Source organism: Ramularia collo-cygni, assembly GCF_900074925.1.
Source record: "Ramularia collo-cygni strain URUG2 genome assembly, contig: RCC_scaffold09, whole genome shotgun sequence".
NCBI lineage: Eukaryota > Fungi > Ascomycota > Dothideomycetes > Mycosphaerellales > Mycosphaerellaceae > Ramularia > Ramularia collo-cygni.
The window spans coordinates 424012-448946 of NW_019716263.1; the positions used below are offsets into that span (position 1 = coordinate 424012).

The following is a 24935-nucleotide window of genomic DNA, read 5'->3' on the forward strand; positions in this document are numbered from 1 at the left end:
GTTACACACTTACGCACGAGGGGTGGATTGGTAAGGATTTGGTTGMGAAGGAGCTGCTTCTTGACATCTCTTTTGGGGGATGCTTACTTTCATGCACGAATTTTTGGGAGTTTTGGGTTGAGTTTTTGTGATTTCTATGATTGAACGACTGGATGAGTGCACGATGGGACGATTGGACGATTGGAAAATTGGACGATTGGACAATGACTATTTTTACGGATACGATTATTTTACGGATACGATCAATGGGGTTGCTGGCTTTGGAGGATACATCATCATGGCAATGACAGGTAACAAAGAGATTGAGCTTATAATCTGTAGCCGCGTGGTATGTATGTATGTATGCATGCAAATCAAGAAGTCCTTACAATTGACCACCATCATCATCAATCACCACATTGATTATGCAATCGCTTTCTCCGCACGCCAAAGAATCAGTCGATGGTCAAAACCACCACTAACCAACATTTCCTCCCCGTCCACCATCCCAGCCCACAAACACCTTACTTTTGTCCCAGCATCATGTCCTCGTAGAGTAACAGCCACTTTACCCGTCTTCGCCTCGATACCTCTCACAGCCCCATCATCGCCATTCACCCACACACCACTCCCATCCGGCCGCCACGCTACAGCAGGTGTAGAATAGACGGTCTGAGGCGCCATGGTCGTACTGTGGATTTCAATCGCTTGGTCTTCGCGATTCGCAACTATTAGCGCGGCACGTGCTTGTGAGGCTTGGGTTTCTCTCGCGGGGTCATCCGAGTCCAAGAGAGAGGCGGGCGCGGTTAGCATGGCTGTTGGTGGTGCGGGTGTGGTAGTCCCTTCCCATGGTGGGAAGAGTAATCGGACTAGAAGCAATTTCATATGTGGGACGGACGATGTGCCGACTGCTACTAGAGTTGGGTCCGTGGGACAGAGCTCCATTGCTGACGGGCTGAATGCGACCCATGCATTTGAGTGAGGGGCAAGATTCTGTCGGCCCAGGAGGCGCGGGGTGCTTTCAATCGTGTAGTATGTAAGCAGCGTGGAATCTGTTCTGCTGACGAGCAGGATCGGTTCGTTGTTGTCGGGGTGTTTGACGAAGAGGATTGCTTCCGGTTTGGTCGACAGTGGGATTTCTGCAACAGGTTCACCGAGCTCGATACTGGAAGGCGAAATGGTGGGCTTGTAGATCAGGATCTTACCATCCCAGCCTGCAGTAGCGATGACGGGTGTCGTTGGATCGTCGTGTATGGCGACTTTGACGACATACTTGGAGTGGTCTCGACGTTTTTGAAACACTGTTCCGGCGTAGTCGCTTRGATGCAGCTGGCCTGACATGGAAGAAGAGAGTATGTTCGTCTTTCCGAATGCGGAGCACGAGAGGACCGGGGAGTCATGAATGCCAGAGTGAGATGCGCTGAGTGTGTTGGTTCGTACATCTAGAATGTGGAGCCGACGGTCTGCCGTTGTTGTGAGTAGCACGGGATGCGAGGCTCTGTGTGAGTGTCAGCAAACCGGTGATTCCTCGAGGAAGATCTCCCAAATGCTTCAATCATCCGGAAAGGCGATGCATCCAGAGGTAGTTGCTCGCAAAAAGGGGCATCGACCTACCCTTCTTCATTCTCGTCGAAAGTCTCTATCCTTGCACTGAGTATATTGGATGCCGTAGGAAAAACGTCAACTATGCTCGGGATCGAAGGTGCTACATTGAACATTAGATCTGCTTCAAAATCTCACCAGTCTCCTGCATAGTCTTACCGTGCGAAGTCCAACCATCATCCCCTTCCTTGACGCCCAACTTTTCAAATCTCACCGATACGTCAAAGTTTCTCTTCTCCTCAAGCAGAGTCTCCAAAGTCAAGTCCCCTTTAGATGTTGTTCCTGCTTCGCTTGACAGTCCAGCCTCGTGGATGAAAGCTTCGTACGACTATGGACGATGGATCTTAGCAAGTCGTCAGTGAAATATTGTTTGGAGAATAGGCGTGGCAAACCTCGTTGAAGTGGTTGGCCTTGAGATATCGGGCCACGAGTGTGGCCGATTCCTTGAGCGACATCACCAGAGGTTCTTCTAAGCACTTTATGCGTGAGCAGAATCTGGGAGTCGTACTTGGTGAATTGATGTGTAAAGGTTTCTCATATCGTGCCTGAGGTGCCTGACATATTGTATGCTCACGACTTTCTAAAGCGAGTGTCGATCTGGCGCCAAGAGCTTGTGCCGCAACTTCATCTCTCGCTGTTCGCCTGCTGCTTGAAGGACCGTCGTCCACAACCTTCCTGCTTTATCATCGCGCTGCTGCAGGCTCGAGACAGTCTTCGGCTTTCGGACAATAGTATGCCGTCTATCACTGCACGTCGTTCTCCACCAGCATACCACCTCTGTGACATCATATCGCGTCCGGGGTTCCGGTAAACCCTTGATCCTTCACACGAAACTGTCGATCTTTCGCTGTGAAGGAGTCGTCATTCATCTCCAAGTTGTCGATGCTCTTTACACCATCACTGCACATGCTGTTCCGCCGGGGTTGGATGGACATGCCCCTTGTTTACCGGCATAGCCTGAGCGCTCCAGCAGAGTGAGGTGTAATGCGTCCATGCTTCCTCGCATGCAGCAGACAGGTGCAGCAATACTCCACAAAATCCAATGCATCCACCTTGCTAGTCAGCACACAGCTGCATATCGGGGTTTCGTGAATGTCCGTTGGCACGAGGATGCTACGTAGATGACCAATGCTTCCTCTGTGAGATATGGTTCGGGTGATTGATTCACAAACATCCATCAGTACGTATTGTACCAGGGCTCCCGCGTTTGGTCGTTCATATCAACAGCAGCTATGTCTACTGTCAGCCTATCTTTGTCGCTCTGTGTGCTGGCCCTCTGCTATTATGTGATCGTATGTACTTGACCCATCTAAACTCTCGCTAAACTGACTGTATGACTTGTAGACAACAGTCTTCAAAGATCCACTTCGACATGTTCCAGGTCCTGCATTGGCCAGATGGACATCTCTAGGGACCAAATCCCGAACGCTTCGAGGATCAAGATCGAGATACATCCATGGCCTACATCAGAAATACGGTAGGTCTCCAATCCTTTCCCATCGGACCGCCCGTATTCCAGTCTTCGGTCTTGACTGATATCWCCCCTAGGACCAATTGTCAGATTGGCACCCAATGAGGTCTCCACGATAGATCTACCCTCCGTACATACAATCTACAAAGTCGGATCTCCATTCCCCAAGTCTGAATGGTACACGCGCTTCACCGGCCTTGCGAAGCTAAAGGCCACGCCCCTTTTCAGCATGACAAACTCAAAGGAGCACGCAAAGCACCGTCGCGTGCAAGCACATAATTTCAGCGAGAAATGGATCAAAAATCTCGAACCCAATATTGTCCGCAACATCGCAATGACAGTCTCGGGAATGAAGCAGGAGACGGAAACACAAGGTTACATGGATGTTCTGAAGTGGTTCACGTTCATGGCAACAGATGTGATTGGTGAAGCATCCTTTGGGGAGAGCTTCAAATTGTTGGAAGCTGGCAAGGTTTGATGTCGGCTTTATATGAATGACCAGTAGCTGACTTGAAAACAGAAGAATCAATACACTGAAGACCTAGAAGCTGCTGGAGCCAGGGGTTTACTCGCGGCCGAGTTGCCTATATATGTTGATCTGCTCAGCCGCTTGCCATTTGGTCCCGCCGTCACTGCCAAGRAGGGGAACATGAGGATAGCAACGTACGGAATGCAGTCTCTAGAGCGCTACAAGAAGCAACTAGATGCCGATCCGGACAAGGTGAAGCCGACTCTGTTAACCAATACATATCGTCTCGTGGACGACGGGACTGTTCCCAAAGACCAACTACTTCGAGATGGTGGGTTCCCCATTCCGGGTCGATTCATATGCTGACGAAATGACAGCAATGGGAAACCTCATAGCTGGAACCGATACCACTTCCGTCACTGCAACATACCTATTGTGGAATCTTGCAAATCACCCAGCTCTYCAAGCACGGGTCATAGCCGAGGTGGAGAAGCTCCCAGTCGATTGCACAGACGATGACATTCGAAAAGTTGAGCTCTTCGAGCATGTCCTCAATGAGACCTTGAGGCTTTGCGGACCTGCATCTGGTTCAATGCCTCGAGACGTGCCCGCAGGAGGGCTCACGGTTTGCGGTCACCACATTCCGAGCGGAACGACCATATCCACGCAATCATACAGCCTGCATCGTATTGCGGATGTGTGGGAGAATGTCGACAATTTCGACCCATTGAGATGGGAGTCGCCGACTAAAGAGATGAAGGATGCATTTCTGCCGTGGGGAGGTGGGAGTCGAGGTAAGAACTCTCAACAACATACCTCGAGTGAGAGCTCAATTGACATACTGTCCCGATCCAGTCTGCATAGGAATGCATTTTGCGCAGGTTGAGATCCGCCGGGCTATTGTCGATTTCTACAGGACATTCCCAAGAGGCGTCCGGCCAGCTTTCGATGATGATGATTTCAGCCAGGAGGAAATGTTGCAGGAATCATTCTTCATAGTCCGCCCAAAGGGGAGGCGATGTCTGCTGCGACCACTTTGAAGACCCCAGATCTGTGATGTAGAGCCCTGGCGTCTCAGATCGCTGATGACTCAGATGACTCGTTGACTTCAAGGAACGCTAGTGGTGGTAAAGGGACCCGCAAAAACACGATTAGAATGCACTATGTATGTGCAGATGCACAACGGTCGATCTCATCTAATTCAGTTAGCCGCAGCCATGATGAGGCCAGATTTGACCTTCACCGCTGTGCGCTTCACGTTATGTGTTCCTATCCAAGTAAAGCATGAATGAGAATGTAAGTAGACCCAGCCGCTGATGTTAGAATCGCTCCGATGTTAGACTCCCCTACTCTCATTGCTGGAACGTTGGTGTCAACACGAGTGTCAGTACACGCACTCGTAGCTTTTGACCTGAAGCGTCATGGTAACACTAGTTGGGCGGTGGAGGRGGAGGAATGTCGCTTGGTGGGGGTGGCGGTGGAGCGTCGTAAGTGGGAGGTGGTGGTGGTGGAGCCTCGTAGGGCATACCGGGAGGGGCGTATCCGTAGCCAGGCTGTTGCTGAGGTTGCTGCTGCTGCCATGGAGCCATACCGCCGCCGCCGCCGCCGCCGCCTGCCCAAGGTGGTGGACCACCTGCTGGCGGACCAGCGTTGTATCCAGCGTTGTAGCCTCCTTGGTTGCCTTGATAGTTGTTGTTGTCGCGTCCACGCTGCCAAGGGGCTGGGCCACCGGTAGGTTCAGGGCGTTGGGCCCATGGAGCCGGGGCACCGGTCGGGCCCTTCGCCCATGGCGCGGCCGCTCTTTGTGGCGCGCCTGCGTCGCCTTGTGGAGCAACACCCTCCTCCCAACCAATCTGGCGGCTTGCGTTCGCAGTGCTGTCTCCGCCTCCACCGATCGCCTTCATCATGTTCTCGTAGTCATTGTCCAAGGCGTTTGTAGGGGCGCCACGAGGCGGCAAATTGCGGAAGTCGGTTCCACGGGCCCGGTCTGGACAGTCGCGGGCCATGTGACCGGCATTTCCACAGACACGGCAGATGATAGTGGCAGTGAAGTTGCGCTGCTGCGGGCAGTCGTACTTTCGGTGTCCAATTTCACCGCAGTTCTGGCAAGCTTGATTCTCATCGTCTCTGAGAGTACCGTTGAGTGCTGCAAGTTCACGAAGCTGGTTGCGCTTCAGCTCGTTCTGGCCTTCTGGAATAGATGCAGCCTGAGCAATGTCAATGTCTGTTCGCCACAATTTGAAAAAAGGATACCAACGTACCGTCTCAATGACATTGTGAATCAACTCCTTGGCTTTGTTCACTTTATCCTCAGTATCCGCCATGATCAAGCAATGCAAGTCCTCGTCGAGGTTGCTAGAGTGAGCCGCATCGGATTTGCCCTTGCCTTCTTTAACTGAGCCTTTACCACGAATGGCGATCTTGGCGCCGGACTGAGTTTCCATCTTTTTGAGAGTGTTACCACGAGGGCCGATAAGCAGGCCGACTGTTAGWGAAGAAAAGCTAGGTGTTAGTCATTGTTCGTGGAAAGTGCAGGGAGCGCGTTAGCAGCAAGGAGTCAGCCCAGCTTTTGATCGCCAGTAACACAGAGTGCGGGAATGGGTATTGTGCGAGGGAACGGGTTAGTGGTGGGTTAGAATGCATACTGAAATTGATCTYCGGGTAGTCATTCACGGGCACGTAGACCTTCTCCTGCGTCTTGGTGGGACGACGGTAGTCGGATGGCGGGTGGTAGCTGGGGATGATCTTCATAGCCTTCTCAATAGCCTTGTGACGTTCCTCTTCCAGCTTTTTGCGGTAGCGGAACTCGCGCGTGTTGGTACGACGACCAAAGTTGTCGTACTGCGGTGCGGGCGAAGGCGAGCTTTGTCACCACACGTCAGTTACTTTGGTCATTGAAGAGGGGATATGTATCGACTCACCGGTCTCCGTCAGCTGGAACAACATCATTGATACGCAGCTTCTGACTGATCTCCTCGATGCGCAAATGCGTCACGTAGGCATCCAGTTGCTCGGCCGTCATTGGCGCAGTGATGGCAGTCGGCAGATTCATGAGGCCTGCCGCCTTGTTGTCCGCCGCATCGCCCCAGCGGTTACGCTTGCGACGCTTCTTGGTGCCATCCGGGTTGAGTTCTGGCTCGGCCTTGACTCTGACCTCAGGGCTGCGGCCGCGCTTCATGTCGCGCTGTGGCTCATCTGCGGGCGGCGACCCCTCGTCATTGTCAAAGCGCCGCTTGCCGAGCGGAATGGTGTTGGCACCGGTTTGTCCGGTCTGTCTCCACGACATGTTGGTTGTGTGAAGATGGGTGATGGTGTGGTGGTAGGGAGGGGATGGATGTCGAGCGAGCAGAGGTCGAGGACGAAGAGGTTCTAGTTAAGCTTCTGCAGCGTTCCCCATTGGTATTAGCTTTCTTGACACGTGCGCAAAAATAGGGTAACGCGATCTTCCGCCTGCTCCCTGCTCACACATTCTCTCTAATCCAACCAACTCCATCACTATATACTCACCCTCAGTCAGAATGTCACGCGGCGGAGCTGGAAATATTTTGGCTATACAGCAGGAGAAAGCCCGATTAAGTGCAGATGTGGAAGCCCAGCTCCAGCGGACAATCGACTCCGCCCCCGCGCAGATAATCAGAACGCAAGAGTACGCTCATAGCGGTAGAGGTGGAAGCGGGAACTACTACTCTCCCAAGACTCTGAAAGAGACTGGACATTTCGGCCATCAAAACCCCATGGCAGACGCACGCGGCCAGCAACAGACTAATGGCCAGCCCGTTCCTGTGGCTAAATATGGACGAGGAGGAATGGGTAACATGGTTTACGGCGTGGCTGAAAGCGAGCAGAATAAGAACGAAGATGACAAGCTGAAGCGCGAGAAGATTGAGGTGGAGAGCGAACGTGAAGCTGAGCAAAGCATCGCTTTACCTCCAAAAGCGAAGTTACCGCTGCCAGGATACGATCCGACTGAGTCAAATCAAGACATATGAATGCATACCAGGCTGTGCGATACTGCTACAGCGTCGCTTTGTGGCGCAATGCGTCCGATACAGGTGCGCTTGCCAAAAGTCTCAGCGATGATGCCCTACCCTCGGGCCAATCTAGATCGCCTCTTCTCTTGACCCTCCTACAGCATTGATTGCAGAGGAAGAAACCTGGTGGACAGTAGTCACCCATCGCGGGCGTTGGATGTTGTGTTCGGCCACTTTCAGATGTGCCTGCACTCGAATAGATCTATTGAACCTTTCTAGCAGGTGCCAGTGGTCTTGTAAGAGTATCACTGGTGTCAGCGATGTCGGTGTTTGCTCCTACACGCTGAATCTCGCTCCTTCGAGATGAGGCGGAGAAACAGGAAGGGTTTCCAGCTCGCTCGCTGAAGCAGCGCGAACCAATATTTGCTCTTGTAATGTTCAACTCCCAGCGGGAAACGCGGAATGGGCGGCTTTTGATACTGCAGACTTCTGTGGCTGTACGCAACCATGCCACGGATCGCTGAAGACAACGCGCCATGACCACAGTGCACCTCGACTTGATGCATTCTATTTCATCTTTCGGCTGATGCCCTGGCGTCGTCACAGGCTCGCGAGGAGTTTAAGCACTGGGGTATTGACGGAACTTGTCGGGTGTTCGTAGCAGAAGTGGACATTCCGTCATCAAGGATAACTTCCAAAGAGACTCTGGGTAGACTGGCAATGGAGAATAAGGCTGCCCAATGACTTTTGCTCGTCCTTCTCAAAAGGAGACCGTCTTCCATACTCCGGCGCCTGGCCCCGAAATGACTTTACATGTTTCTCGTTTCTCATGGAGTGTAGTCGATCATACAGTAATTGTCTGAGAACCTGACGTGCTTGCACGTGAAGTTATCTTGATTTCGTCGATAGTTGATATAGTTGACGCAGATTGAGATCTTGATCTGGAGGGACCTGCATTAGCGTCGCACTAAGATCGCCCAAGCGCGATCGACATTGCATCGTCATCACCTACTCCATTCACACGACATAGCATCACCTTTCTCTTTTTCCGACCGAGCCACTCGCCAACTCACCGACAACTTCATCAACATTGAAGCCTTACCACGCGTTGTTGCCATTCTCGGAATATCGCAACGCCACGTGTCATTATCCATTCACTCCTTATCGCCCACGAGACAACTGATCATTCGCATAACAAGGTCTTTCCTGTTCACCAGCAAGCTTCATAGATTTCCACCTCACCAAGCTCTCAATATGGCTCGATCATTGAGATCGTCCACGACAAAGGCTGCTGAACCTACTCAGCTCTCCAGTCCACCAGCAACCCCAGCGACGACCAAGAAATCGCCGGCTCGTGCGAAGAAGAATGCGACAGTCGCCAAGGAGCAACTGAGCACACCTGCCAGTAATCGCAAACGTCCCCGCAAGGCCGTCAAACAAGAACCTGAGGGAGATGTGAACGATTTGCCCCACAATCTTGGTCCACTTCGCACTCCTGCCGGCGACGATGAGTTAGAATCGTCTCCTCCCAAAAAGCGGACCAAAAGGGCAAAGGGCTCACCGACCGCTGCCAAGATGGAAGAGATCCCAGAGGCACAGATGGAAGACGTCCCAGAAGCAACTCCGAAGAAGTCACCTAAGAAAAAGGCCAACTATGGCCTGACTCCTGGCACGTCTCCGTACCCAGACTACCTTCGGCCAACCCCAGAAGAGTGCCATGAAGTAGTTCGTTTGTTGGAGAAAGTGCATGGCAAGGTTGTGGCCCCAAAGACTATTGCTGAGCCATCTCTCGATGTTGCGGGATGTGGAGAGGTGCCCTCTGTACTCGACGCACTGATCAGGACACGACTAAGCGCGAACACCACAAACAAGAACTCTTCAACAGCGTTTCAAGGTCTCGTGGCTCGATTCGGTACGCTGAAGGAAGGTGTCGGAAAGGGCTCTGTGGATTGGGACGCCGTTCGTACCGCCCCGAACCGAGAGGTTTTTAAAGCAATCGAGAGAGGAGGGCTTGCAAATGTGAAATCGAAAGATATTCAGGCGATCCTTCAGATGGCGTACGAAGAGAATCAGGCGCGTGGTGCAGCTCTCGCCGATCCGTCCAACGACCCGGCTGGCGCTGAGAACGAGCCAGAGAGCGAGAAGCAGGAAGAGATCAGCAAGGCGAAGCAGAACGTCATCTCATTGGACTACATCCATTTGCTCAGCACGAGCGAGGCCATCGACAAGATGCTGACATTCCCTGGAATCGGACCTAAGACCGCTTCCTGCGTGGCTCTGTTCTGTCTTCAAYGACCTTCATTTGCAGTGGATACGCACGTGTTCCGCCTGTGCAAATACCTTGGCTGGGTTCCGAGCTCCACTAAGAAAGGCGAGCCCAAGGTTGATCGCAATACTGTGTACTCCCACTGCGATGTTCGGCTTCCCGACGAGCTGAAGTATCCTCTGCACCAGCTTCTGATCCGCCATGGCAAGGTCTGCCCACGATGCCGGGCGATCACGAGCAACCAAAGTGCAGGATGGGAAGAAGGATGTCCGATCGAGCATCTCGTGAAGAGACATGGCGCGAGGAAGGGTGGAGTATCGGTGAAGGATCGGAAGAAGGCCAAAGGTGCCGCCGTTGAGGATGAAGACGACGACGATGAGGTTGGCGAGGTTGACGAGGGCGAAGATGGCGAGCTTAGCGATGTGCCGTCAGATGTTGACGAGGATTGATCGAGTGATTGTTCGATGGCTCTGAGCAGGGTGCAAACAGGAACCCTGCCGAATCTTCTGCAGCTGCGAGTCCCTTATGAAGCTGTACAATGACATGTTGAAGTACTTGAGTGAATCTCTCTGGTGTCATCGTTCGATGCATCAAATTGGAATGATGTGTTAAGAGTTCGCCAATCCAGTCGAGATCAAAGGGTAGACTCGCTCTCTGAATGACCTGCCTGATGTGTGTGGAGGTTTCTAAATTAAAGACGTGGATGTTTCGTGATCTGGACTTCGCGCTTTCGCGTTTGCCTTGTCGCCCGTAGCAACCGGCTCGAGCCGGGAGGACGTGAGAACGAGTAGGCCGTGATGAGTAGAGATCAAGACAATAATGAGCGAGAAGAGGTGAGAGGACATTGCCATCCAAATACTCCAGCAGACTAATCCCAGTCGTACTGCCAGGATAGACTCCCATCGCTCTCCCACTCGCAAAGGAGCTTTTCGTCCTATCAATACGCTGCATTCGCCTAGAAAGCCCGACTTCGCCTTGACCAGCAGTTCTCACGTCTTCTCAAAACCAGGAATCGACTTTTCGGCCATGGTTCGTGAGCGCAGTCCTAGCAGGACATCTTCTGGAAAGCATCTTTCTCCACAAAAGCGAAATCAAGACCAAGCGCGGGCGCCGTTGGCAAAGTGAGCGCAAAAACATCCCACTTTCGGATGACGTGCCGCATCTAACAACATCAACTCTTCTTACAGCATCTCCGCGCGCATTCAGTCTCCATCCAACACACATCGATCCTCCACCGACATGGCGGGCAACGATGATGTCGAGTTTGGCAAGGCCAGTCCCATGCGCAACCCGCTGCATCCGCAACCCCGACCACCGCCCAAGAAAGCACCGGCCAGCGTGTTCATCCCCAGAGCGCGTCCCTCGCAGCAACCGGGACAACAACAGCAGCAGCGCCAGGTCAGCGGATCCGACGCACGCAATGCTGGCTTCGTTCTACCGGGCCAGCGCCCAGCCCAACCTCCCGCTCCAAACACTCAGTCTACCTCCCTCTCCGCAGCACTAGAGTCAATGAGCCTGCAGCACCGCAACTTTTCCAACGACTCCGATTTCACCGAAATCGCGCGACCCGCCAACATGCCTCTAAAAGCGATACATCCCCCCTCTCAGCCAGTGTTTTCATCCAGAAATCCAGTGCCCTTCAAACCGCTGGCACCGCCGCGCAATGTCATCACCATTGACGACAGTGACGAAGGGGAGCGTTTCGATCCGGACGCKGAGATTCGAAAGACCAGCGGTAGATTTGGCACCGAGGACCCACTCATGTACGTCGATTCAAGTCGTGCAAATGAAAACATCAAAAACCTACTCGAGGGCGCTTTCGACGACGAGGAGGAGAAGGGTAGGACCCGACTCCGCAAACGCATCAAGAAGGTCGAAGCCGAGCAGAAAGAGGTTAAGGGCCTTTCTGCTAGACTCGCGGCACTGGATGTGAAGGCGGAGGAGAAAGAGAACGAAGACGAGGAAGACGAAGAGGAGGAGGAGGATGGCACAGTTGATGGTCTCACTGTTAAGCTGCTTCCTCATCAGGTCGAAGGTGTTTCCTGGATGATTGACAAGGAGATTGGCAGAACGAAGACGAGAGGTGTCTTGCCCAACGGCGGCATTCTCGCTGACGACATGGGTCTAGGCAAGACGGTCCAATCTGTGGCCTTGATTCTGACCAACCCTCGTCCAGCACTCGATGCGAAGCCGGAGCATAAAAACCAGAAACTTCCGTCGAAAGAGGTCAACAAGGGCACACTAGTTGTAGCTCCACTTGCACTCATCAAGCAGTGGGAAGCCGAGATCAAGACGAAGGTGACTAAGAGTCATGCATTGAAGGTGCTTGTCCATCATGGCCCCAACCGCACCAAATCTAGTGCGGAGCTCAAGAGATACGATGTGGTCATCACTACTTTCCAAACCCTCACCTCGGAGCATGCTGGATCCAACATGACAGTCAGCAGCGGCAGTCGTATCGGCTGCTTTGGTGTGCACTGGTACCGCATCATGCTGGATGAAGCACACAGCATAAAAAACCGCAATGCGAAGTCCACGCTCGCGTGTTGTGCACTAAACGGCTGGTATCGTTGGTGCTTGACCGGTACACCACTTCAGAACAATTTGGATGAACTACAGAGCTTGATCAAGTTCTTGCGTATCAAGCCGTATTGCGAGTTGCCTGCGTGGAAGGACGCCATCACCCAGCCAATGAAAGCTGGTCGCGGCGGACTTGCAATGAGGAGGTTGCAGGTCTTCCTCAAAGCGTTCATGAAGCGTCGGACCAAGGACATCCTCAAGCTTGACGGTGCTCTCAACTTTGGTGGAAAAGGAAAGGAGAATAATGGTGGTATGCAGATCGTCAAGCGGGAAGTACTTACTGTGGAGTGCGATTTTGATCCTCAGGAGAAGGAGTTCTACGACCGCCTCCAAGACAGGGCTGACAAGAGACTGCAAGACATGATGGATGGGAGCCATAAAACCGATTACATTGGGGCATTGGTTCTACTGCTACGGCTGAGACAAATGTGCGACCACCMCCAGTTGATCGAGATGGCTATGAGCAAGGACAAAGACGCGATGACCACTGGAACTTCAAACAAGAGTGGCAAGGTAGAAGATGAGGAGATTGACGATCTCGCTGCGCTGRTGGGAGGTGTTAGTGTGCAGGCCAAGCATTGCGATGTCTGTCAGATCAAACTTTCATCGGAAGAAGCGAGAGATAGTGCAGTGAGGTGCAGTGAATGCGAGGCAGATATTGTGCAGATGAAGGAGAAAGACCGGAGCAAAGGCAGGAAAGTGAAGAAGGAGAAGTCAAAAGTCAAGAAGATCAAGGCTGAGGTCAAAGTCGAGGCCAAGACCGATCAACGTCGGGCAAGAAGTCGCAAGATCATTGCGGACAGTGACGATGAGGGGGAGGAAGAGGAGCAGGATGCCGGCGAGTGGATCGCGAAGGGGCCCGAAGAAGAGATCGATCTTGGTCGGGCTGGAGGGTCCGACGATGAGGATGCCGATGGCGGCGGGGAGACTCTCAACACCATTGATACAGAGCGCAGCGAGGACGATACCTCAGATATTGAGGATTCCCCACCGCGCGCCGTACGACGACGCCCAGCTAGGATCTCCACATCTTCGGATGAAGAAGACTCGGACGCGGACGTCGATGACGACAAGGTAGATACTGATGATGATTCCAATTCGGAAGCGAGCTCTGAAACAGACTCCGAGACTGATGCATTACCATTGAACCTCCTCTCCGGGCTTGGTCACACTGGGAAGTCCGCCCACGCCCCATCCACCAAAGTGCGGCACCTCTTGCGCATTCTCCACCGCGAGACCCCGGAACACAAGACTATTGTCTTTTCACAGTTCACCACGATGCTTGACCTCATCGCGCCTCACTTGATCGCATCAGGACTCAAATTCGTCCGCTACGACGGCAGCATGCGTCCAGATGCCCGCGAAGCTTCTCTCAAGGCTCTACGAGACGACCCCCGATGCAGAGTGCTCCTCTGTAGCTTGAAGTGTGGAAGTCTCGGTTTGAACCTCACGGCAGCGAGCAGAGTGGTGATTGTGGAGCCTTTCTGGAACCCTTTCGTGGAGGAACAGGCTATCGACAGAGTGCATCGGTTGAACCAGACAGTGGACGTCAAGGTTTTCCGACTAACGATAAGGAACTCAGTCGAGGAGAGGATATTGGAACTGCAGGAGAAGAAGAGAGAGCTGGCCAATGCTGCGATTGAAGGCGGGAAGGGCATGGGCAAGCTATCTATGCAAGACATTCTGGGATTGTTCCGCAGAGATGCAGAGCATGGGGAGGGTGATCAGGAGGACGAACGCATGTTCAAGAAGTTTGGGACTGATAGCAGACTCTTGGATGGGCCCTCTGCGGGTGTGGGTGCTGGTGACTCCAGTAGGCTTGTGGCGCCTGCTCCTAGACCTCGATCACAGGCCCCTGAGAGGCAAGGAAGAAAGGAGCATGAGGTGTACGGGCGGAGGTGGTGAGTGTATGGGATACTTAGGTGCTGCTGACGAATTTTGTACTCCTGTCTTGTGTTCCTCGGTCGCACTGAACGCGTGTAGATTAAGTTACGCGTGGAATTGAATGGTCTACCTAAGAACTTGCCTTTGCACTTCGGGTGAGTCGTGACCTAGTTACCTTAGCTCGGTGCAATGTCTCTCCGGGTTTCAGCCGAGATGACTTCCCCGCTCACGTTCATCCATACCACTCGGTCTCCACCAGCGTATCCCAGGATCGTAACGACGGGCACACGCAGTTCCGCTTCGCTTATAGAGGAATTTCCCAGGACAGGTCAGGCGGGGTGCATCATGGCCCTCGTATTCGAAGTCCGGCAATTCACTTAGGCTCGGAGCATGCGCAAGTGCAAAAGGCGGGGAGGTAAGGTAGGCTTCTAAGAGGTAGTACATGAACTATCCGCAAGGATAGGTTGATACAAAAGGCAGGCCAAGGTCTCATTGCCGCTGCTGCAAAGCTTGGTGGTTCTTCTTCCGTTCTTCGTTGCAATCAAAATGGGGCCATTGGATCTCTTGGCTGTCGCTGCGTTTGCTGCCGCGGCTTTCGCATACAATCCTTCTGCAACACAGTCCAAGTGTGGAATATCACCTAGTGCTTACCATCCAACTGCAACTGTGAGCTCATGTCTCCAGTGTGATGTAGTGAATACACTGACCGCGAGAATGGTTGCCGGAGACATGCTCTGCCACAAGATCAATTGCGTATAGCAAGTTCTCCTACACGGTACTCACCACAGCACGCTACGCAACAGCGATTCCGTCCCCTCTCGTGCTTACTACAACCTACGCACCACCCTTCAGTCAGGCTTCGACGCTTCTGCCCACAGACGTGACCTATACGTCGTACTCTCTCAATCGCTCCGCCACCGATGTGCAAGATGGAACGTATGGTCAAGGAGCTTACGCTCGTCTCTGGGCCCCTGTCTCCTATAACACAACTGTCCCCTTCACCACCACTGTTTCTCCGACTCCAATTCCTAGCAGTGAGCTTGTGTTCCCGCCTCCCCTTTACACTGCTTGCCCCGATTCCGCAGACAAATGCGTAGACTGCTACAAACTCCCCAAGGATTTTCTCTGGGGCGTAGCCGGCTCGGCATTCCAGATCGAAGGTGGATTGACGGAAGCTGGAAGAGGACCTGGCGCACTCGATACTATCGGCTCCCTGCCGAACCCTGAGGGGCTGCCGACGGCAGAACTCGCCGACATGAACTATTGGCTTTACAAGCAAGACATTGCTCGTTTGGCGGCGATTGGAGTACCCAATTACTCATTCTCGATATCTTGGACCAGGATCGTTCCTTTTGGTAAGGCCGGTTCGCCAATAAATGAGGAAGGATTGCGGCATTACGAAGATGTTATCGAGACTTGCCTGCAATATGGCATTAGGTGTGTTGCACAAAATTTTGCCGGTTTGGAGCTTCATTTCTGATCTTCTGTCTAGACCCATCGTGACTCTTACGCACGCCGACCCGCCACTCAACACGAGCTGTAAGTTGTGAAATCACTTGATATGACTCTCCGGTGGAGTGTTGACGAAACGACAGATACCGATCCCGATTTTGCCGATGCCTTCCTCTACTACGCCAAGGAAGTGATGTCCAGATATTCGGTGAGCCTTCTCTCATTCAAATCCATGACCACCACTAAAGAAGGTGCCAGGATCGTGTCAGTCATTGGGTCACTCTGAACGAGCCAAACATCGGGTTCAGACTCAACTACTACGCCGTGCCGAACATTCTCATGGCCCATGCCAGAGTCTACCATTGGTACAAAGACGTTCTGAAAGGCACCGGTCTCATCACGATCAAATTTGCCAACAACCTTGCGATGCCCCTCGACAGCACCAATCCAGAAGACACGCGCGCGGCACTTCGCTACCAAGATTACATCCTCGGAATCATGGCGAACCCCATATTTCTCGGCGAAAACTACCCATCAGAAGTCCTTGGCACGACAGGCATCAACCTCACCGCTCTCACACCCGATGAATTAGCCTACATCAACGGTACAAGTGACTTTTGGTCATTTGATCCATATACAGCCGGCTTCGCCACCAGCCCCCCAGGCGGCATCGACGCCTGTGCCGCCAACATGTCTGATCCACTCTGGCCAACCTGCACGGTTAATACCAATGTTCAATTAAACGGATGGCTGAATGGCCAGGGCAGTTTTGCTTACGCTTACATTGCCCCTCAGTATGTCAGGCAGCAACTCGGTTACGTCTGGAATACATTCCGACCTTCAGGCGTGTTGATTGCAGAGTTCGGATTCAATCCGTACATGGAATTCTCCAAAACGGTAGTTGCGCAGCTCTATGATTTGGAGCGGACGCTGTACTACGAGCAGTTTTTGAGAGAKATGTTGAAGAGCATGTACGAGGACGGAGTGAATGTCATTGGGGCTCTGGCTTGGTCTTTTGTTGACAACGATGAATTCGTTTCTTACGAGCAGCAATATGGGTTGCAGCACGTCAACCGAACGGATGGAATGTTTACGAGGAAGTACAAGAGAAGCTTCTTCGACTTTGTGGATTTCTTCCATCAGCGGATAGAGTAGAGAGAATGCGATCCTAATGAGCTCTTAGCCCAAATAAGGCCTCCGCATTCCGAACATGGCTCTTGATCGAATGAACTGCGCATCGTGATCGGCTTTCTGTTAGTATCCACAGCAGTCTAGTCTTGGCATCGCCAATTTTTCGGGCGAGTGATGCCATCGTTGGCTCCCGAAAAGAGATGTGTATGCTACATGCGTTGTCACTTGACAGCTGACAGTAATCGCCAAATCAGCAAAGAGCGGTGTATTGCCCCGGAGCAGACATCGGAAATCGACTAAAGCGTCGGTACAGACTGCTTGTGGAGAGAGAGACCGTATATCTATATTGGCAGAATACACCCTTGGATAGGACCCCTGAGGAGAAGCATGCGATAATCGAGGCGCAGGGCCATGCCCTACTGGGGTCTACGATCATACTGCAGGAAGGCAAGATCCTTGCGGGTAGACCGGAAGTCTAGATCGACCGCGTCAAAGATGGGATCACAGCTGCGTTGATTGTGCAAAGGAGAAGTGACGGAGTGCGACTCCGTATGTACAGGGATGTTTGCCGGGTAGTTGACGCCATTTCCGAGTTCGTAATGGTTTTAGGCATTCATGCCGTGGTCTCGCCGTGGAGAGGCACTATAATGGGCCCAGCACCGTGGTCATTCGTTAATCTTGGTCCCAAGAGTGGCTCACAGCGGCGTCTAAAAGTCTTGCTGGCGGGCGCAGCGCCGGAGAAGCAATCCCGAGAAAGAGGGAGATTGTGAAAGTTCGATGAAGCGCCTTTGGCTCAAATTGGACTTGTCCCGTCGGTGAGACCTCAACATCGACTGTGGAGTTTCATTGCTGTGGAGTGAGCATTGGAGTTGACCATCCTCGTGTTTTTTTGCCCGCTGAAATTGCTACTCTACTCATGATGGCCACTGACTTGGTGTCACGCGTGTCTCCTTCGCTGCGTGGCTCCTCACCGCTGATTCCGGACTCTGCGATACCCAACAGTCGAAGCCTGGGATGTAAGGGGGTCCACACCATTCCCGCGAAGGTTTATCCGTACCCACCTGTGCGTTCATCTGGGTGCCCGACGTTTGACTGATCGTCGAATTGGGGTGCAGGAGGTTGCTGTGCAAGCTGCCAAGGAGCGGGTGCTTGTTGATAATACCCAGCTGGGGATTGTGAAATCTGGCTGGGCTGCGTCATATGATGAGGAAGCGGGACGGCGTGAGGCACATGGCTGGTTGCCATCATGAGACCCGAGTTTGTTGTAAGGGGAAATGCTCCAGAGGGCCGTGGCGCTTGTTGAGCAGAATGATAGAATGGGCCAGATTGGTGGTACTGTGGACCAAAGTTCGGATGCTCGTGCTGCTGCCACTGCTGTAGAGGCATATGAACGGAATGATGGTTGTAAAATCCATCATCTATGTATGGGCGCCTTGGATCGATGTCTGATGGGCCTGGGAAGGGTGCAGTATCGGCTTGCAGTGCTGGATTGTTGTATGCCAAACGTGCAGATTGCACGTTCGAGGCGCCTTCCATCGGTAGATGTGAGTGTTGGGACGGGCGAGCATCGTTTCGCGGCTCCCAAGCCGGAAGTCGGTAGTCTTGTTGGGTGGAACCTGCTCTCCCTGGGACCAGATGACCCAAACCAGACTGATCTCTTTGTGCTGTCAGTGTGTTGAAATCGCCAGGCTCGTGTGGACCGGTGCTAGGAAGTATAGGGACGCCTGTCGCAGGAAACTTGGCCTCGAGGTGATGAATACCCTGCTGCCGACCGGGTTGACCGGACATTCGAGCGCCCAAGTGAGGTGAAGAGGATGAAATTGTCGACGATGCCGTCGATGGTATTCTGGTGATTCTACTCGACGTGTCTGATTCAGCCTCCAGGGCGGATTGTTGATCCACTGGGTAGAAAACACAATCTCTTCTCAGCCGGATGCAGTTTATACACCTCTGCCCAGGCTCGTCTTCTGATACCACGCATCGTATCTTGCGCCTTCGGCAATGCGCTGGTAATAGTATCAGTAACGGTACTAGGGTTTTGCCGCGGGGGGAAGAAGGAGATTGGACATGGCGTAGCGGCGGACACGGCGTCAGTCTGTTACATACCACATGCTATCGTACTCCTTTGGTATCCCAATCTGTTCCGATTTCTGGCGTCAGAACCTGACATTTTTGGAGAGCCTTGTAGCCACGGCGTTGACAGGAACTTGATGAGTAGCACTCTCGGGGCTGCAAGCTTGGGTTTGCTTTTCGATCCCTCGGATGGTGGGGCTCCCCGTGGAAAGGGTGCGTTGGCGCGGTTCTGCTGGGGACATCCACCTGTCGGGAGGCCAGGATCAGCGGAAGACCATGTAGCTACGGATCAATGCATATGCACAAGAGGCACGCTTGGATACAGTGGCCCCAATCATGAGACTTGCGTTTGTGAAGCTAGCGTCTGATGCTCTCGCTGCTTTCATCGTGAATGGGGTAGACAAGCATGGACTGTTCCAGAGCAGAGGGTGGCGAAAGGTGCTTGCCTTGGCCTCGGTGAGGCGAATGAGGCAAGCAGAGGCCAAAACGATAGCGAGACCCTCTATTGAACCAGCCTGGAGACAGCTGCGTTCCAAAATCTCCCATTCAGGCTCCCAGAAATGAGAGCGCCAATAATACCGCCGATGGCTAGTCGAACAGCCAATGACGGTGTTTGTATGACAGATCGTAGAACAGATAATAGGCGCCAAGGGCCGGCTGCCGACCACATGCGGTGTTCGTTCCGAAGGCATAATGTGGCGAATGGGAGCATCTGGCTTGTATCAAGAAACGGAGATCACCAAAAGCTATACGCTTTCAAGCAACCGGAGCTGTATATCTCCGTCTCTTATGCAGAATTGCCGTACCCGTACATTGCACTATGATCTTGCAAAGGGTCAACAAACCGAGTCGGAAACGTGWCTGTCAGCCTCCAATGCCAACCATGGCATATCTGGTGGATGAGTGTAGCACCCTGTTGAGCGGATGCGTTCCATAGCATCCTCACGCTCTACACCAGATGGTTGTAGAGATGGAGGTGTCCTGTACCTGTGGAAATGTGACAGTACTGGGCTACTGGCCCCGCGGAGTCTTCGTACGTCCGAGCGATCGTGTGGTCTATTACCCATAGAAACTGCCTGGTTCAGCGACTAGATCGACGCATTGCCGACCTGGACCGGCCGTCTCGGAAAATGTACCTTAAGACCGCCTCAGACGCAATCTCGCTCATGCCCTGCATTGCCGGCTAGTGCTCGTTCATCGCTTAAAATCGCTCCGAAGCAATGGCATGGCCAAGCAGTCCCGACGCACCATTATCAAGCGACGCGACGGCGGCGCCAGCGGGGCGGCGGCTCCATTACTCTTGACCCAGGCGCCCGGGATCCTGTGCGTTCGCGGGGCTGGAAAACCACTGCCACTGTTCTCCAAGTTGTCATATTCCTCCACTGCCTTGGAAGTGCGGTCGACGATCGATTGACGATCTTGCGCCACGTGAGAGTGACGAAAGCGAGAGCGAACGTTGGAACCTTAAAATCCAAGCTTTGCCGGGCACGGCCACAGTGGCATGAAGTTCAGCCCTGACGATCAAAGCCATCTTTGAAGGCTGATGAAGAGTTCTCTTGACTCTCATTGCGACCTAGACATCGATGCCGAAGCAGCATGGATGAGCTAACAGGCTGAATCACAAAGCCAGTGAAATAATGCCAATCGCAAGACCACTGTGCCCATTAATTCACCACGCACGTATCTTGTACTCTCTCAGGCTTCTTGTTCGATGCTGGTAGTCTTGCCACGGCACTCATTCCGCCAGGCGAGTCAGTGATTTCTGCAGATCTTGTATGCCTTCTGCCTATCTATCGACATTTTTCCGGCTATTCTGTAGGAATCTAGATACGTACCTCGTACTGAAAGCGAATAAGTGAAGTGCAAGAGTAGTCGCATATCGCTTTGCGTTTGAGCACCCAGCGGACGGACAACTCCTGTGCCTCTTACGGTACATTAGGAGATGATGTGCTGGCTGCTGTTTACGCCTTCGGCATACATGTAGAAGAACATGTCGGCTCTCAACGGAGATACTTGCCAAAGGATTCAGTACACATGAGTGGCGTCATCCCGGCTGCTGCTAAACGAAACGCTAGTTGCGCAGTAGCTGAACTCACAACCCAGCGTCCTTGGCATATGATCTGATGCAATGCCCTCAAAGGGGTTCTTTGCTGATCGTTCCATCACCAGGACGGAGACCGCGGCCGTTTATTGAAAAACCATCGAGATTTCATGGGATGTCGCTTCTGGAATTTGTCCGGTCAAGATGTCGCCGGGTACTGCAACGACCACGATGGCGCGATGCAAAGCAGAAGAGACTGGGAAGACTCGTCCCACAGAATAGTGTAACTACGTACCTACAGTTCCTGCAAAGTGGTATCCGTGACCGCCTTGCAGATCAATTCTTGCCCTGTCACATCAGCTGCACCTCCAAAGCATGAATTCCGGTGATCCGATGAAATGTTGCAGAGAACCCCAACTCTGCGACTGCAACGCCCGTTTCTCATCACGACGACGCCTTGATCGTCAAAGCATCGGCAGCCAATTTCCCAAAGTCCAGCTGGCTGTGATCTTCTGGCATGTGCTCGCCGGAAGCGATGCAGTGGACTTTCATATGGGGGTGATACTTCAAGTTGCTGAGTAGCTTGGGCGTGATCAGAAAGTACTGGCTGGTATGCTCAGCAYAGGCAATATCTACCATGCGAGAATGGACGAGTCTATATCAAAGGGTTAGCTGCGCCATGTACGATGGCTGGAAAGGCCGACAAACCTCTCATTCCGAGGGTCCATGCCTTGGTTGATCTCATCGACAACCCTGAATGGTGCTCGAGCAAGACTTTGCAGCGCAAGAAGATAGAAAATGGTAGATACGGCTCGCTCGCCACCCGACTGGCGATGTGAGTCGAGGACGCTGAGCTGTTCGCTCTCCCTGTGGAGCAAAGTTAGCCGCCGGATATGCTTCTCGCATCCGCAGATCACAAACCTGAATTTGACCTTGATCTGAATCTTCCACTGCTCGAAATCCTCGTGCTTATCAACGCCGACTTCTCCAGCACACTGAATTTGGGAGAAGTTCTCTGCAAAGGCTTCTGATATCTCAGCCACAAGTCGATCAAGCTTCGGTTCCCACTTGTTTCTGGTCTCGGTAATTCTCTGGGTGAGATCTGCCAGAGACGACTCCAGGCCCTCGAGGGAAGCTCGTTTTTCCTGAATCTTTCTGGCGCGCTGCTCGAACTCTCGAACAATGTGTTCATTGCCGCCGTGGAGCGATTCGAGCTCCGCCTCTGCGGCCAGAATCTCAGTGTTCAGCTGTGGAGGTAGCCATGTAGAGACACTTTCCAGAAAATCAAATTCTTCGGGAGAGAATGTATCGCGGATCTTCTGACATTCGTCTTGCAGCTTTCTTCCTCGTTCCAAAAGCTTGGCCACATGCTCTTCCAATTGTCGTACTTCTCGCCGCCGTGCTTCAAGGGCCTCTTCGTCGTCTTTGTGCTGGAGTGCAAGCTGCTCTGCGTCCGACCGCGCCTCGATTGACATAATCTCCGCATCAATGACATTCTTACAAAGATCTTGGAGCTGCTCTACCGCCTTGGCATAGTCGAGAGCTTGCTGTCCCATCTCCTGCGAGAACTTGTCCGCGCGCCCGACGATCTCGGCTATCCTTTCGCTTCTGCTGGCATCGTCGTTTTGAACGGCCTGGAGCTTCAGTTTTATGTTTTCCAGCTTCGTGCCGAGACCATTGAACTGTGTGTTTTGAGTCTGCCTATCGCTCTTGTCCTTCTCGAGCGCCTGAAGCTCTTGCTCATATCTTGCCTGGTCCTCTTTCAACTTGGCTCGGCGAGCATGCTCACCTTTGATCTCTTCTTTGATTTGGTCCAGTTCGCGCTGAAGGTCATCCTTGCGCCGTCTGACAGCCCGCTCTGCCTCAACATCCACCGGCTGATCAGTGAGGAGTTGCGCCGCTTTCAAGTTGTTTGCCCGTGAACTGATGCCATCTGCACCGTACTCGCGCCGACGAGTGATGGTGAACATTTGTCTGGATGATACCGCGGTGCCTACGGCACTGTTCTCGAGCGCGTCGAATTGACTGTTTGGGATGTCGCGGCTGGTATAGACCGCCTGGTGGATGTTTCTGTTGTCACACAACATGGCCAGAACATCTTCTGGCCCATCGATCAAATCCAGCACGAGCGATTCAAATCCAAGGCGCTCCAGCTCATCTTTAGAAAACGCAGGAGCGAAGTATGACAGCGGCTTGTGGACAGCGCGGATGTATTTCTGTGAGAGTCCCATGACTTTGCTCAGTTGATTGTTCAGCATTTTGTAGTCGTGATCGGATGTGACTGTGATCGCCTTCAGCTCGCTAGGGCCGATCACCGCCTCGACAGCGTTCGCGTAGCTAGCGTCTTTCAAAGAGCACTCAATCATCGGGGGCCCATACACCGGGCTGTCAAAGCTTGCTCGGTTAGCCTGAATCCATTCCCAGGCCTTTGCCATATCTTTGGAGACCATCTCAAGCTTGTTGGTCTGACGACCTGCTTGCGATTGCAGGCTTTCTTGGACCTGCTGCTGATCATCGATCATTCGCTTGCGTTGCCTTCCTTGCTCATGGAGGGTCTCGAGAGAGATTGAAATCTCTGCAGCCGACTCTCTTGCGCCGTCTCTCTGCTGCCTCTTCTCCCTGATACCGGCATTTATGGTGACAGGGTCGAATTCTGGGGGTGGATCCAGCATGAGAGTTTCGAGTTTCCTAATCTCCAACTTGTGCTTGCCCACATCAGATTTGGCCTTTGCGCCACCGTCCCTCTCTGCCTTGATCTCCTTGTCGCAGCCTTCGACCTTGGCTTGGGTCTCATTGATCTTCTTTAGATTGTTCTCGGCTCCCTTCTCAACGCGCTCCAGCAATTTCTTCTGTTGGGCGACTTGCTTGTCCACCTGAGTTTGATACTCCTGCTTCGCACGTAGCGCTTGTAGTTGCGGTGCCATGCTGCGTTCGAGCATTCGTAGTTCCTTCTGAGCGGCTTTCATGCGATCCTTGGCCGCCCTATGCGTGTTCTTTGCGTCAAAGTATTCGCAAAAGGGCTTCATCGTCTTGAGGTTGGCCAGCTTCTGTAGCAAGTCTGTGCGTTTACGCATGCGTTCCACGTCGACTTCTTGAGCCTTTTGACGGTCCTCCAAATTCTTCAGCTGCTCCATGCCACCCTGCTGCTCGGCCTGCTTCTCTTTCTCCTGCTTGCGCATCGCTTTCAACTCTTCATGCCAAATGGTCATCTGTTCCGGAGCTGCCGCCCTCTGCGTCTCTACGAGCAAGGCCACTGAGCTCAAAGCCGCAAACTCAACCACGCGGTCCTGGGGGAGGAATTGACATAGATTGTCGACCTGGATGGAGAAGCTCCGGGCCAGGTCTGTAACAGCCTTCTTGGTACTTTTCTTGCCGTCAATGAGAAATTGTGTTTTGGACTCTGCTGATTTGCCGCCGTCCCTGGGAATGATTGTCGTGATGACTGGGTTGTGGGTGTGACGCTTCGGATCGGCTTTCAACTCAATTTCAATCATGGCTCGCTTGGCACCGTGCTTGACGAACTCGTTTATATCCTTTGCTCGTCCGAGATGAATTGGAGGCCACCCAAGCCCAAGGCAGATTGCGCATACCAGCGTGCTCTTGCCGGTACCGTTGGGACCAATGACCATGTTCAAGTTTGGACCAGGATGGAATTCAGCCTTGGTGTAAGTCACGAAGTTCGTCAGCTTGACGCGGACGATGGACCCCGGTTGGTGTTCCTGGGGCTTTTCTTGGGACGTGCTGGCCCGCGCGCGGCCTTTGCCCTTGGGGGAGCGACGATAGTTGTCGGGAAGCACCGGACGCTCCTGAGGCTGTCCGAGGTCAGTAGATATGACTATGAGGCCTATGAAAGGGACATACCGGAGAGTCATCCTCATCGTCCTCCTCTTCCTCTTCGCCGTCGTCCGTCCGCTGACGCTTCCTGCTCGATGCGCCGCCATCGGAAGAATCGTCATCTTCACGACGGCGCCGTTGCGGCGTCGCGGAGTTGGGAGAGGACATCGCAGTGGTGGTTG

General features: G+C 53.0%; 9 protein-coding genes; 5 read left to right on the top strand and 4 right to left on the bottom strand.

The window, feature by feature from the left end:
• Nucleotides 1–402: 402 nt before the first annotated feature.
• RCC_06248 (uncharacterized protein) lies at nucleotides 403–2036 on the bottom strand (the record flags this gene model as incomplete). XM_023771509.1 has 4 exons in its annotated part: nucleotides 403–1477; nucleotides 1594–1684; nucleotides 1741–1909; nucleotides 1974–2036. The coding sequence occupies 4 exons, from the start codon at nucleotides 2034–2036 to the stop codon at nucleotides 403–405; spliced, it is 1398 nt and encodes a 465-aa protein (XP_023627277.1).
• Nucleotides 2037–2813: 777 nt separating this feature from the next.
• RCC_06249 (related to cytochrome P450 CYP4/CYP19/CYP26 subfamilies) lies at nucleotides 2814–4561 on the top strand (the record flags this gene model as incomplete). XM_023771510.1 has 6 exons in its annotated part: nucleotides 2814–2873; nucleotides 2926–3058; nucleotides 3130–3524; nucleotides 3573–3852; nucleotides 3899–4315; nucleotides 4377–4561. 6 exons carry the CDS (start codon nucleotides 2814–2816, stop codon nucleotides 4559–4561), a joined length of 1470 nt encoding a protein of 489 aa, XP_023627278.1.
• Nucleotides 4562–4951: 390 nt separating this feature from the next.
• RCC_06250 (related to branch point bridging protein (MSL5)) lies at nucleotides 4952–6807 on the bottom strand (the record flags this gene model as incomplete). XM_023771511.1 has 4 exons in its annotated part: nucleotides 4952–5728; nucleotides 5783–6006; nucleotides 6167–6384; nucleotides 6443–6807. 4 exons carry the CDS (start codon nucleotides 6805–6807, stop codon nucleotides 4952–4954), a joined length of 1584 nt encoding a protein of 527 aa, XP_023627279.1.
• Nucleotides 6808–7039: 232 nt separating this feature from the next.
• Nucleotides 7040–7510, top strand: RCC_06251 (uncharacterized protein; the record flags this gene model as incomplete). The annotated part of the gene is made up of 1 exon (XM_023771512.1): nucleotides 7040–7510. The coding sequence occupies one exon, from the start codon at nucleotides 7040–7042 to the stop codon at nucleotides 7508–7510; it is 471 nt and encodes a 156-aa protein (XP_023627280.1).
• A 1236-nt stretch (nucleotides 7511–8746) lies between these two features.
• Nucleotides 8747–10207, top strand: RCC_06252 (related to HhH-GPD family base excision DNA repair protein; the record flags this gene model as incomplete). The annotated part of the gene is made up of 1 exon (XM_023771513.1): nucleotides 8747–10207. One exon carries the CDS (start codon nucleotides 8747–8749, stop codon nucleotides 10205–10207), a length of 1461 nt encoding a protein of 486 aa, XP_023627281.1.
• Nucleotides 10208–10784: 577 nt separating this feature from the next.
• Nucleotides 10785–14243, top strand: RCC_06253 (related to SNF2 family helicase/ATPase; the record flags this gene model as incomplete). XM_023771514.1 has 2 exons in its annotated part: nucleotides 10785–10879; nucleotides 10946–14243. The coding sequence occupies 2 exons, from the start codon at nucleotides 10785–10787 to the stop codon at nucleotides 14241–14243; spliced, it is 3393 nt and encodes a 1130-aa protein (XP_023627282.1).
• A 525-nt stretch (nucleotides 14244–14768) lies between these two features.
• Nucleotides 14769–16527, top strand: RCC_06254 (uncharacterized protein; the record flags this gene model as incomplete). XM_023771515.1 has 6 exons in its annotated part: nucleotides 14769–14888; nucleotides 14941–15659; nucleotides 15715–15761; nucleotides 15818–15882; nucleotides 15933–16378; nucleotides 16452–16527. 6 exons carry the CDS (start codon nucleotides 14769–14771, stop codon nucleotides 16525–16527), a joined length of 1473 nt encoding a protein of 490 aa, XP_023627283.1.
• A 1325-nt stretch (nucleotides 16528–17852) lies between these two features.
• Nucleotides 17853–18975, bottom strand: RCC_06255 (uncharacterized protein; the record flags this gene model as incomplete). XM_023771516.1 has 2 exons in its annotated part: nucleotides 17853–18811; nucleotides 18912–18975. 2 exons carry the CDS (start codon nucleotides 18973–18975, stop codon nucleotides 17853–17855), a joined length of 1023 nt encoding a protein of 340 aa, XP_023627284.1.
• Nucleotides 18976–21363: 2388 nt separating this feature from the next.
• On the bottom strand, nucleotides 21364–24921 carry RCC_06256 (related to structural maintenance of chromosomes protein 5; the record flags this gene model as incomplete). XM_023771517.1 has 4 exons in its annotated part: nucleotides 21364–21574; nucleotides 21628–21786; nucleotides 21841–24731; nucleotides 24781–24921. 4 exons carry the CDS (start codon nucleotides 24919–24921, stop codon nucleotides 21364–21366), a joined length of 3402 nt encoding a protein of 1133 aa, XP_023627285.1.
• Between the last annotated feature and the right edge of the window lie 14 nt (nucleotides 24922–24935).